This window comes from Lethenteron reissneri, unplaced genomic scaffold (assembly GCF_015708825.2).
Source record: "Lethenteron reissneri isolate LAM-NWPU_2019-01 unplaced genomic scaffold, ASM1570882v1 scaffold_1421, whole genome shotgun sequence".
NCBI lineage: Eukaryota > Metazoa > Chordata > Hyperoartia > Petromyzontiformes > Petromyzontidae > Lethenteron > Lethenteron reissneri.
Window position 1 is genome coordinate 29,532 of NW_026891137.1, and position 12,580 is coordinate 42,111.

At 57.3% G+C, this 12,580-nt stretch overlaps 1 protein-coding gene across 1 annotated transcript; it reads right to left on the reverse strand.

Moving 5' to 3' along the window:
- Nucleotides 1–251: 251 nt before the first annotated feature.
- On the reverse strand, nt 252–10,913 carry LOC133362279 (neuronal cell adhesion molecule-like; the record flags this gene model as incomplete). The annotated part of the gene is made up of 8 exons (XM_061581207.1): nt 252–634; nt 1,543–1,824; nt 2,688–2,854; nt 4,173–4,284; nt 4,644–4,787; nt 7,333–7,467; nt 8,167–8,351; nt 10,852–10,913. Coding segments are annotated over 8 exons (1,251 nt in total), but the record flags the coding sequence as incomplete, so codon positions are not given.
- Between the last annotated feature and the right edge of the window lie 1,667 nt (nt 10,914–12,580).

The window sequence follows — 12,580 nt, forward strand, 5'->3', positions numbered from 1 at the left end:
ACGTTGAATGCAAAGAGATCATCACTATCTTCTTGGTTCTTTCGGTAAAGTCACGTAGAAGGGAAATAATAAAATAATAATACATTTCACATAATAAATACAATTCTCATGACGTTTCGGCCACGACGCTGTCTTTCCAACAGACCTGTTCTCCACCTGAGGACGGCTGCTTGCGTTGTGGCTGAAACGTCGTGAGAATTGTATTTTATTACGTTTAATTTTACTATTTTATTATTTCCCTTCTACGTGACTTTACTGAAAGAACCAAGAAGATGAATCCCTGCAGTCACGAAAGCTTTACATCGAAATGGAGGCGTAACGATGGTAAAGACTGCGAGAGTAAGAAAGAAACGCTTCCCTCAAGACGTCTCCTCCGGTGTCTACGACACAACAAGGCGATGCAACACCAACGTCGACCCCGGCAGATCACAAAGCAGCTCGCCGTACCGACACGCTCCCACTTCGCACCGTCACCAAACGAAGCCGGCGCCGGCGATGGAGTAGCGCCACGCGGCGCACGCGATCGGCGACACGAGCGTGAGCAGCAGAGCCGTGGCCACCGTGACGTCGAGGCACGAGACCCCGTTGGTGACGGCCTCCCGCCCCGCTGGCGCCGCTGACGGCGCCGTCGCCCCTGCAAACAGGTGCGGGGCGGAGAAATGTGCAGGTTGGAAGTTTCGATGTAAAGCTTTGGTGACTGCAGGGATTCATCTTCTTGGTTCATTCGGTAAAGTCGTCACGTAGAAGGGAAGTAATAAAATAATAAAAATAAAACATAATAAAATAATTCTCACGACGTTTTGGCCACAACGCAAGCAGCCGTCCTCAGGTGGAGAGCAGGTATGTCGGGGAGAACAGCGTCTGTCTACTCTGTCTCGACCTGTTCTCCACCTGAGGACGGCTGCTTGCGTTGTGGCCGAAACGTCGTGAGAATTATTTTATAATATTAGATTTTTATTATTTTATTATTTCCCTTCTAATTGACTTTACCGAAAGAACCAAGAAGAAGAGGTCTAATGGGAGACTTTAACATTGAAGTCTATGGGAGTATTTAACGTTGAAGTCTATGGGAGCCTTTAACATTGAGGTCTATGGGAGGATTTAACTTTGAAGTCTATGGGAGCCTTTAACATTGAAGTCTATGGGAGGATTTAACGTTGAAGTCTATGGGAGACTTTAACATTGAAGTCTATGGGAGGATAACGTTGAAGTCTATGGGAGCCTTTAACATTGAAGTCTATGGGAGGATTTAACGTTGGAGTCTATGGGAGGATTTAACGTTGAAGTCTATGGGAGCCTTTAACATTGAAGTCTATGGGAGACTTTAACATTGAAGTCTATGGGAGGATTTAACATTGAAGTGTATTGGAGCCTTTCACATTGAATCCCAGCATGAATGGGGCATGCACTTGGGAACCTAACCAGCCAATGGACATTCACAGAGTGGCTGAAACCCGGTCTTTCAAACCCAGTTCACTGGGCTGACCCCGGCCATTTGCATCGTCAGGGTCAGGCGATGGAAGCCAGCGCCCTCCCGCGTACCTGGCGAGGTAGCTGACATCTCGTCGCCGGTGGTGCCCTCCTCCCCGTGGGCAGAGTCCTCCTCCTCGCCCTCCTCTTCACCCTCCTGCTCCTCCTCATCGTCCTCCTGCCTCTCCTCCTCCTCGCCCTCCTCCTGGCCCACCTCTTCACTCTGCTCCTTCTCATCTTGCTCCTGCCTCTCCTCCTCATCGTCCTCCTGCCTCTCCACCTCCTCCACCTTGCCCTCTCCCTCCTCGCCATCATCCTCCACCACCTCATGGTCATCCTCGCCATCCGGCGCCACTGTGGGGGTGGAGGTGGTGGTGGTAGGGGTGGGGTGGTGGTGGTAGGGGTGGGGGTGGTGGAGGGGGTGGTGGTGGTGGTAGGGGTGGGGGGGTGGTGGAGGAGGGGGTGGTGGTAGGGGTGGGGATGGTGGTGGAGGAGGGTGGTGGTGGGGTGGAGGTGGTGGGGGTGGTGGTGGTAGGGGTGGGGGGGGGTGGTGGTAGGGGGGGGGGGTGGAGGTGGTGGTGGTGGTGGTAGGGTGGTGGTGGTGGTGGGGGGGGTGGTGGGGTGGTAGGGGTGGGGGGGGTGGTGGAGGTGGTGGGGGGTGGGGTGTGGTGGTGGTGGGGGGGTGGGGGGGGGTGGGGGGGGTGGTGGTGGTAGGGGTGGTGGGGTGTGGTGGTGGTAGGGTGTGGGGGTGGTGGAGGTGGTGGAGGTGGTGGTGGTGGTAGGGGTGGTGGAGGTGGTGGGAGTGGTGGTGGTAGGGGGGGGGGGGTGGTGGAGGTGGTGGGGGTGGTGGAGGGGTGGGGGGGGTGGTGGAGGTGGTGGTGGGGGTGGTGGTGGTGGTAGGGGTGGGGGTGTAGTGGTGTTGATGATGATGGTGGTGGGGGTGGTGGAGGGGGTGGTGGTGGAGGTGGTGGTGGTAGGGGTGGGCGGGTGGTGGAGGGGGTGGTGGTGGAGGTGGTGGTGGAGGTGGTGGAGGTGGTGGAGGTGTAGTGGTTTGCGCTGCGCTACAATCCCGGCGACCCGAGTTCGATTCCCGCTCACGGCCACAAACCCCGGTGACCATTACCTCAACCGGTCCTGGGCCTCCCCTGGGTCGACCCGGCCTCAAACGAGTACCTGGTGCGGTGAGTGGTGAATGTCGGTGCCGGCACTCTGCCAACCTTCGACGAAGAGGTGCACACGGAGCAGCTGTGAGCCCAGGTCGTTGGTGGCGATGCAGACGTAGGAGTCGTTGTCCTCGCGCCGCACCGCAGCGACGCGCAGGGTGCCGTTCCTGAAGGTCCGGTGGCGCTTGCCCTGCAGGCGGAAGCTCTGTGAGTCCTTGAACCTGGCGGTGTGTGTGGCGCAGGCGGGGAGAGAGAGAGGGGGGGAGGGAGGGAGAGAGAAACCCGCCGATGATATTCACGAAACCGACTAAACTCCGATGAGCAGTGGTTGGCCACGTAGGGTGCGAAAGAAGTTCAACGTAGGTACAGTCCTCGCGACTAAGAGTGCCCGAGGCATCCGTAGCTCAGTGGCAAATCACACAAACTGCCTCACGCGAAATGGATTCCTCTAAGACGAAGGTACTTTGCAAGCCCACTGGCTATCGACAAAAGATTCGTTCACGAAGCCACCCACATACAGTGGTACCTTCACTTACCAGTGTCCTCACTAACGAGTGTGTCGAGACACGAGCCGTCTCTCGGCCGATACTTTGCTTTGAGTCGAGAGCTAAAATTCGGGTCACGAGCCAGCTTCAGACACCCCACGGCTAGTTGGCGCAGAGAACGCCGCACTGAACGCCGCAGTGAGAAACACTCAGCACTCACACACTCACTCACCACTCACTCACACACTCACTCACTCACCACTCACTCACCTGGTACGGAGAGCAAGACCAGGCAGGTGAGAAACACTCACCACTCACTCACCACTCACTCACTCACTCATACACTCACTCACCACTCACTCACTCACCACTCACTCATACACTCATACACTCACCACTCACTCACCTGGTACGGAGAGCAAGACCAGGCAGGTGAGAATCACTCACTCACTCACACACTCACTCATACACCGGGGTGCTACGGTACACCGGGGTGCTACGGTACACCGGGGCGCTACGGTACACCGGGGCGCTACGGTACACCGGGGCGCTACGGTACACCGGGGCGCTACGGTACACCGGGGCGCTACGGTACACCGGGGTGCTACGGTACACCGGGGTGCTACGGTACACCGGGGTGCTACGGTACACCGGGGTGCTACGGTACACTGGGTGCTACGGTACACGGGGTGCTACGGTACACCGGGGTGCTACGGTACACTGGGGTGCTACGGTACACTGGGTGCTACGGTACACGGGGTGCTACGGTACACCGGGGTGCTACGGTACACTGGGTGCTACGGTACACGGGGTGCTACGGTACACCGGGGTGCTACGGTACACCGGGGTGCTACGGTACCACGGGGTGCTACGGTACACCGGGGTGCTGCGGTACGCGGGGTGCTACGGTACACCGGGGCGCTGCGGTACACCGGGGCGCTGCGGTACACCGGGGTGCTACGATACACCGGGGCGCTACGGTACACCGGGGTGCTACGGTACACCGGGGTGCCACCACGAGGTTCAGGGCAGCCAGGGCAGCCTTGCGTCTCACCACAGGATGTCGGCTGGCGGCCACGCCAACACGGCACACTCCATGTACACCTCCCAGCCCTCTCTCGCCTCGTACAGCCTGTCTTGCTCCGACAGCAGCTGTGGAGGTGCGGCTGTGGGGGGGGGCGGGGGAGGGGGCAGAGACGGCCGGCCGGAGGGGTCGTCCGTCAGAGGAGTCGGTCCAAAGTGCCCTGCCTAGAGGGGGGCAGCCTACAGCCGCCTGTCCAGTCACGGGCCTCCTCCTCATCCTCCTCCACCTCCCTCCCACCTCCTCCTCACCATACTCCTCCTCCCTCCCACCTCCTCCTCCACCCTCCTCCTCCACCCCCTACCCCTCCTCCCTCCTCCACCCTCCTCCTCTCTCCTCCTCCACCCTCCTCCTCCCACCTTCTCCTCATACCCCTCCTCCTCCCTCCTCCTCCCTCCTCGTCCTCCCTCCTCCTCCCACCCCTACCCCCCCCCCACCGCTCACCCGGCACTTTGACGTAGGCGTTGGCCAGGATGGTGCCGTGTTGGTTTGAGGCCTCGCACTGGTACACGCCGGTGGCCTCCTCCTGCAGCCGCCTCAGGGTCAGGGAGTCGCCGTCCACGCTCCGCCCGGCTACCGCGGGGGCCTCTGCTCCACCGCACACCACACCACACCCGGCACGGCACGGTGTGGTGGTGTGGTGGTGTGGTGTGGTGGTGTGGTGGTGGTGTGGTAGTGTGGTGGTGTGGTGGTGTGGTGTGGTGGTGTGGTGTGGTGGTGTGGTGGTGTGGTGGTGTGGTGTGGTGGTGTGGTGGTGTGGTGTGGTGGTGTGGTGTGGTGGTGTGGTGGTGGTGTGGTAGTGTGGTGGTGTGGTGGTGTGGTGGTGTGGTGGTGTGGTGTGGTGGTGTGGTGGTGTGGTGTGGTGGTGTGGTGGTGTGGTGTGGTGGTGTGGTGTGGTGGTGTGGTGGTGTGGTGGTGTGGTGTGGTGGTGTGGTGGTGTGGTGGTGTGGTGTGGTGGTGTGGTGTGGTGGTGGTGTGGTGGTGGTGTGGTGTGGTGGTGTGGTGTGGTGGTGTGGTGTGGTGGTGTGGTGTGGTGGTGTGGTGGTGTGGTGGTGTGGTGTGGTGTGGTGTGGTGGTGTGGTGGTGGTGTGGTGTGGTGGTGTGGTGGTGTGGTGTGGTGGTGTGGTGGTGTGGTGGTGTGGTGGTGTGGTGTGGTGTGGTGTGGTGGTGTGGTGGTGTTGTGTTGTGGTGTGCGGGGTCTTGACGCGATTATTATCAGAAGAATTTGGCAAAATGTATTGCGACTTGGTATTGCGCGGTGTGATTTGGCATTATTATCACAATTTGGCACAATCTGGCTGAATTCGGTAGGCTCTGTGATTGGTTGACTAAGTGTGCAATCAGCTGTGAGTGAGCGTGTGTGATAGGCTGTGAGTGAGTGTGGGTGTGTGATAGGCTGTGAGTGTGATAGGCTGTGAGTGAGCGTGCGTGTGTGATAGGCTGTGAGTGAGATAGGCTGTGAGTGAGCGTGCGCGTGTGATAGGCTGTGAGTGAGATAGGCTGTGAGTGAGATAGGCTGTGAGTGAGATAGGCTGTGAGTGAGCGTGGGTGTGTGATAGGCTGTGAGTGAGATAGGCTGTGAGTGAGATAGGCTGTAAGTGAGATAGGCTGTGAGTGAGCGTGGGTGTGTGATAGGCTGTGAGTGAGATAGGCTGTGAGTGAGATAGGCTGTGAGTGAGATAGGCTGTGAGTGAGCGTGGGTGTGTGATAGGCTGTGAGTGAGATAGGCTGTGAGTGAGATAGGCTGTGAGTGAGCGTGCGTGTGTGATAGGCTGTGAGTGAGATAGGCTGTGAGTGAGATAGGCTGTGAGTGAGCGTGCGTGTGTGATAGGCTGTGAGTGAGATAGGCTGTGAGTGAGATAGGCTGTGAGTGAGATAGGCTGTGAGTGAGATAGGCTGTGAGTGAGCGTGGGCGTGTGATAGGCTGTGAGTGAGATAGGCTGTGAGTGAGATAGGCTGTGAGTGAGCGTGGGTGTGTGATAGGCTGTGAGTGAGCGTGTGATAGGCTGTGAGTGAGCGTAGGCGTGTGATAGGCTGTGAGTGTGATAGGCTGTGAGTGGCTAAATCATGGGACCTCCTTTGCCAGTACCAAAATATGAGAAGGGGTTTTCCCCTTTTTTCTGGCAACAAAACAGCTGTGTTGAGATGTTAAACCACCAAACTGAAACCTTTCACAAGGAATCATGTCACTGCATTAACCACAATACTTGTGGTCAGATTGCAAGCAATAAACATCCTCTGATAGTAGTATGATGCATTGTCTTTGAAACTGTGAAACTCACAGAAACTGATTGGTCCACACCAGAGAAAGCTGCCTCTGGTGTGGACCAATCAGTTTGAAAGACAATGCATCATACTATCTCCTGGCCAAACCCCATTTGGCGGAGCCAGGAGATTGAATCTTTACCCTCGGGGCTCCTCCAGAAACAACAAAAAACCACTGCAGGTGGCCACGTGGAATGTTCGAACGCTCACTGCGGAGGAGAGGCTGCCACTCCTCTGTCGAGAGCTGGAATGGTACCGCCTGGACCTCTGTGGTATTCAGGAGGTCCGGTGGACCGGCTCTGGCTCCTGCCACCATGAGGGGTGGACAGTCCTCTACTCGGGGCAGGAGACTGCCAAACAACAGGGAGCGGCTGCTCTTCTGAAAAAAGAATGAGGGGGGCGTGGGAGCGTGGCGATGAGGTGTGGGAAGCTGTAAGCCCCAGGCTACTTTGGGCTCGCCTTCCCATCAACCAGAGGCGAGGAGTGGTGGTCATGGTTACATATGCCCCCACCGAAGATGAACATCCGTGGAGGGTTGCAGGCAAGGTCGATGAGTCAGATGCCTTCTATGACCTCCTGTCACAAGTGGTAGCTAAAGTGGCCCCTCGGGATATACTATCAGAGTATGTTTATTGTTTGCATCCTGACCACTAGTATATGTGGTTAATGCAGTGACACGATTTCTTGTGAAAGGTTTCAGTTTGGTGTTTTAACATCTCAACACAGCTGTTTTGTCGCCAGAAAAAAGGGGAAAACCCCTTCTCAGGCTACGAGCGTGCGAGCGTGTGAGCGAGTGAGCGTACGAGAGAGCGGCTGAGCGTGTGAGCGAGCGCGTAGGTTTGGACGAGCGGGCGAGGAGGCGCCTCACCGCTGATGGGGACGCCGTTGAAGAACCAGCGGACGAGCGGTTTGGGGATTCCGTCGGCGAGGCAGGCGAGCCTCACCGTGTCCCACGGTGCGTAGAAGCGCCCCTCTGGCTCCGGAGTGATCCAGTACGGCTTGGCTGGAGGGGGGGAGCAGGGGGAGGAGGGGGGGTACTCGTTTGAGGTCGAGTTGACCTAGGAGAGGCCCGTGACCGGTCGAGATAATCGTCGCCGGGACCTGGGCTGCAGAGGTCGCAAACGGGTTTTGATTCCTTACCCGTACCCAGCCGCACCAGGGTCGCAAACGAGTACCCGTACCCGTCCGGGCATCGGGTAGCCGGGTATGGGTAGGGTACGGGTATCGGGTACCCGGTTACGACCTCTGGGATGAAGCCATGTTGCAGGCGCGGGTGGGTTGATTCTAGGAACTTGAATTGTGAGAAGAGACAAGACGTTGGGAAATGAGTGACAAACGGAAACTCACAAGTGACTCACGGCCTACCCGTACCCGGCCGGGTACGGTTAGCCGGGTATTGGGTAGGGTACGGGTATCAGGTAGGGTACGGGTAGCCGGGTATCCGGTAGGGTACGGGTATCGGGTAGGGTACGGGTAGCCGGGTATCGGGTAGGGTACGGGTATCGGGTACAGGTAGCCGGGTATCGGGTAGGGTACGGGTATCGGGTAGGGTACGGGTAGCCGGGTATCGGGTAGGGTACGGGTAGCCGGGTATCGGGTAGGGTACGGGTATCGGGGGGTACCCGGCTGCGACCTCTGCTGTGCCGCAGGGCTCGCTAACCGTCGTGCCGCCGCTCCCCGCCGCTGCGTGGCCCCGAGTCACCTTCCACGGTGACGGTGACGGTGTGCCGGGCGCTGCCCTCGCTGTTGGCGGCGTGGCACTGGTAGGCGCCGGCGTGGGCCGCCAGCGCGTGGTGGATCGCCAGCGTCCGGTTGAAGGCGCCGAAGGTGAATCGGCCACTCGGGAGCTCCCCGCCCACCTTGGCCCAGCGGAGATGCGGCGTGGGGCTGCGCGCACACACACACGCACACACACACACGCACACACGCACACACACACACACGCACACACACACACACGCACGCGGGGGCACACACACACACGCACACACACACACGCGGGGGCACACACACACACACACGCACACACACACACGCACACACACACGCACGCGGGGGCACACACACACACGCGGGGGCACACACACACGCACGTGGACACGCGGGGGCACACACACACACGCACACACACGCACACACACACACGCACACACGCACACACACGCACGCACGGGGGCACACACACACACACGCACGGGGGCACACACACACACACGCACGCACGTGGACGCACGCACGTGGACACACGCACGTGCGCTCGCATGCACGCACGCACGCACGTCCGTGGGTGTGCGTGCGAAACCGGCGTGGAATATGCCGTGTAGTGTATAGTGTAGTGCGTAGCAGTGTAGTGTACAGTAGTGAAGTGTATAGTCGTGTGGTGTGTGTGTGTACGTACGTGTGTGTGTACGTGTGTGTGTACGTGCGTGTGTACGTGCGTGTGTACGTGCGTGTGTGTACGTGTGTGTGTACGTGTGTGTGTACGTACGTGTGTGTGTACGTGTGTGTACGTGTGTGTGTACGTGCGTGTGTGCGTACGTGTGTGTGTACATGTGTGTACGTACGTGTGTGTGTACGTGTGTGTACGTGTGTGTGTACGTGCGTGTGTGTGTACGTGTGTGTGTACGTGCGTGTGTGTGTACGTGTGTGTGTACGTGTGTGTGTACGTGCGTGTGTGTGTACGTGTGTGTGTACGTGTGTGTGTACGTACGTGTGTGTGTACGTGTGTGTACGTGTGTGTACGTACGTGTGTGTGTACGTGTGTGTACGTGTGTGTGTACGTGCGTGTGTGTGTACGTGTGTGTACGTGTGTGTGTACATGCGTGTGTGTACGTGTGTGTACGTGTGTGTGTACGTGCGTGTGTGTACGTGCGTGTACGTGTGTGTACGTGTGTACGTGCGTGTGTGTGTACGTGTGTACGTGTGTGTGCACGTGCGTGACCCTCTGCTCACGATCATTAAGGACCTTCACGATGGCGAGCGGGCCCGGGTAAAACTACGTGGCCGGGAGTCGGAATCATTCCCTGTTTACCTTGTTGTGCGACAGGGATGTCCTCTGGCTCCCACATTATTGAACATCAATTTCGACCACGTAGTTCGTGAAGCCTTCGATGGCTGTACCGGAGGAATTTACATCTGGTACAGATACAATGGGAGGCTGATCGATGCCCGGGTGCGGTCAAGGGATGGCGCCCTATTGGTCAACTGCGTTATGTATGCCGATGATCTGGTAATTGCTGCTCACTCAGAGGAAGAGTTGGAGATGCTGCTGCTGAACCTGGAGCTTGCCACTAAGAGGTGGGGCCTTACCATCAGACCCACCAAAACTAAGCACCTGCCTGGGTATTTTGTACCATCGGGCACTCCACCCCCACAACTCCTAATTGGTGATGGGGCAGTTGTGGAGAGAGTGAAGAGTTTCCCATACCTGGGCAGTGTGCTCATGACCGGCTCTGGTTTAACAGCAGAGGTCTCACTCCGAATCAGTCGAGCGGCAATATCTTTTCATCGGTTGCGTAACGCTGTGTGGAAGCTACCTGGTCTGTCACTCCGCACGAAGCTTCAGGTCTTTTCAGCCACGGTCATTCCCTCCCTTCTCTACGCTTGCAAAACCTGGATCCCCCTAATGGAACATCTTTGCCGGTTAGAAACATTTAGGCTGGCCTGCCTACGATCCATCCTGGGTTTAACCAGACTGGATTGTGTGAGGAGCTCACAAATCCTTGCAAGATCTGGACAAAGTCCCATCGGTGAGCTCCTCCGGCAGGCACGGCTGCGTTGGCCCAGATACCGCATGCCTAAACAGCTTTCGTGTCTGTCGGTAAAGTCACGTAGATAGAATTTTTTTTTTAAAATCACGACGTTTCGATCGCAACACAGAAAGACTCAAGAGTATGCCTAAACAGCTTTTGTTCGGCAGGATAGAGGGAGCTAAACGGGCGCGGCACGGGCTAGAGAAGAGATGGAGTGATGTGGTACAGGAGGACGTTGAGCTGAGTGGACTTGCCGATGACTGGTACCAGTGGTGCCAAGATCGGCCTCAGTGGAGGAGGCTCGTGAAGGACGCTACTGGGCAGTTGGAGGCAGTCGCCCTCCAACAACAACGGAGGGCGGAGGAGCGACGCTCACAACAACGAGCGGCGCGCCGGGTGGCTAAAGCACAGCAAGTTGGTACAGTAGGGGGCACAGGTGGTGCATCAGCCAGTCATCTCGGTCATCTCAGTCAGTCGACCCCTGGCACCTGCTGGGTCTGCCCCGTGACCTCCTGCCAGCGGGCGTTCGACACTTCGCGTGGCCTCAACATTCACATGGCCTGGCACAAGCGTCGTGGTGACGTCACCGCCACTTAGTGGCGAATGGCGGTTGTTGTTGTTGTGTGTGTACGTACAACCCTTGAACGATGCAGCCCAGCAGTAGCGTGTCTCCCTGAAGCACCAGTCTGCTGCTTGTCTCACCCCCAGGCTCCACGAAAACCGGACGTCTCTTCGAGGGATGAGCTGTGTGTGTGTGCGTGCGTAGGGGAGTGGGTGGGTGGGTGGGCAGTGTCGTGGTTCGCACCGCGCTGCGCTCCCACTCCGCTGACCCGAGTTCGATTCTCGCTCACAGACAACACTTTGATTAGCTGAACCGATCCTGGGCCTCCCCTAGGTCGAATCAGCCTCAAATGAGTGCCTGGCGCGTTGTGTAGTAAACATCGCCACCGGGGAGACAAAGGCGGCCGGGCGTGGTGTTGGCCACCCCCTTGTGTGCCGTGTCGGCCTTCATAGCTGCTCGCTAACAACAGTCAGAAGGGTAAAAAACCAATTATCATATTTTTTACTGGCAAATGAGGTTCCAATGGTGTAAATGCTTCACCCCGAGCTCTCATCTGGTCCAACACCATGTGAGACTAGGCTCTAAGGAAAGCTGTCTCGGGTGTGGACCAATCAACTTCAAGGACAGTGCACACACATTATCAGAGTTATGTTTTTGTTTGCATTATGACCGCAGGTATTGTGGTCTATGCAAACATGACTTCCTTGGAAAAAAATGTGTCAGTTTTGTTGCCAGATAGAAGGGTAAAAAACCAATTATCATAACAACAGTCTGTTGAAGCTATACGGGGGGGGGTCTTTGTCAAGTTCGGCAAAACAACCCCCTACCTCCTCGTCGGTGCCGCATGAGAACGCTGTGGTGGGCAGCAGTGCCGTGGGGGGAGGGCAAATATCAATCGACCATTTCCCTCACGTTTGTAACCACCACAGCGGCCAAATGGGGGCTCTGGACAGGTGCGAGGGGCTGGTCACCCCTCCACCTTCAATAAATTCGCACAAAACAATAAAAACATATTCTAGCGGGGGCACAGGCGTCTATGACGTCTCCTGGCCAAACCCCATTTGGCGGAGCCAGGAGACTGAATCCTCACCCTCGGGGTTCCTCCAGAAACAACAAAAAGCCACTGCGGGTGGTCACGTGGAATGTTCGAACGCTCACTGCGGATGAGAGGCTGCCACTCCTCTGTCGGGAGCTGGACAAATACCACCTGGATCTCCGTGGTATTCAGGAGGTCCGGTGGACCGGCTCTGGCTCCTGCCACCATGAGGGGTAAACAGCCCTCTACTCAGGGCAGGAGACTGACAAACAACAGGGAGTGGCTCATCTTCTGAGCAAAATAATTGAAGGGGGTGTGGGAGCGTGGCGGTGAGGTGTGGGAAGCCGTAAGCCCCAGGCTACTTTGAGCTCGCCTTCCCATCAACCAGAGGCGAGGAGTGGCGGTCAAGGTTACTTATGCCCCCACAAAGATGATCATCTATTGTGGCGACAGGCCCAACTCTCATCGTCTAGAGCACTGGTCCCCAACCTTCTTGGCACCAGGGACCCGTTTCGTGGAAGACAATTTTTTCACGGACCGGGCGGAGTGGGGGGGGGGGTCACAATTGGGTCTTTCTCCCTTTTCAAAGAAGATCTCCAGCGACGTTTGTTTTGACTCATCGTGGCTACTCGGGGTTAGCAGCTCGTGGGCTCACCAAACCTGTGACTGAAACAAGTGCACACACACATGTACACACACACACGTACACGCACGTACACACGTACACACAAAGATAACAAAGATCCCCCGTGTAGCCTTAACAGAT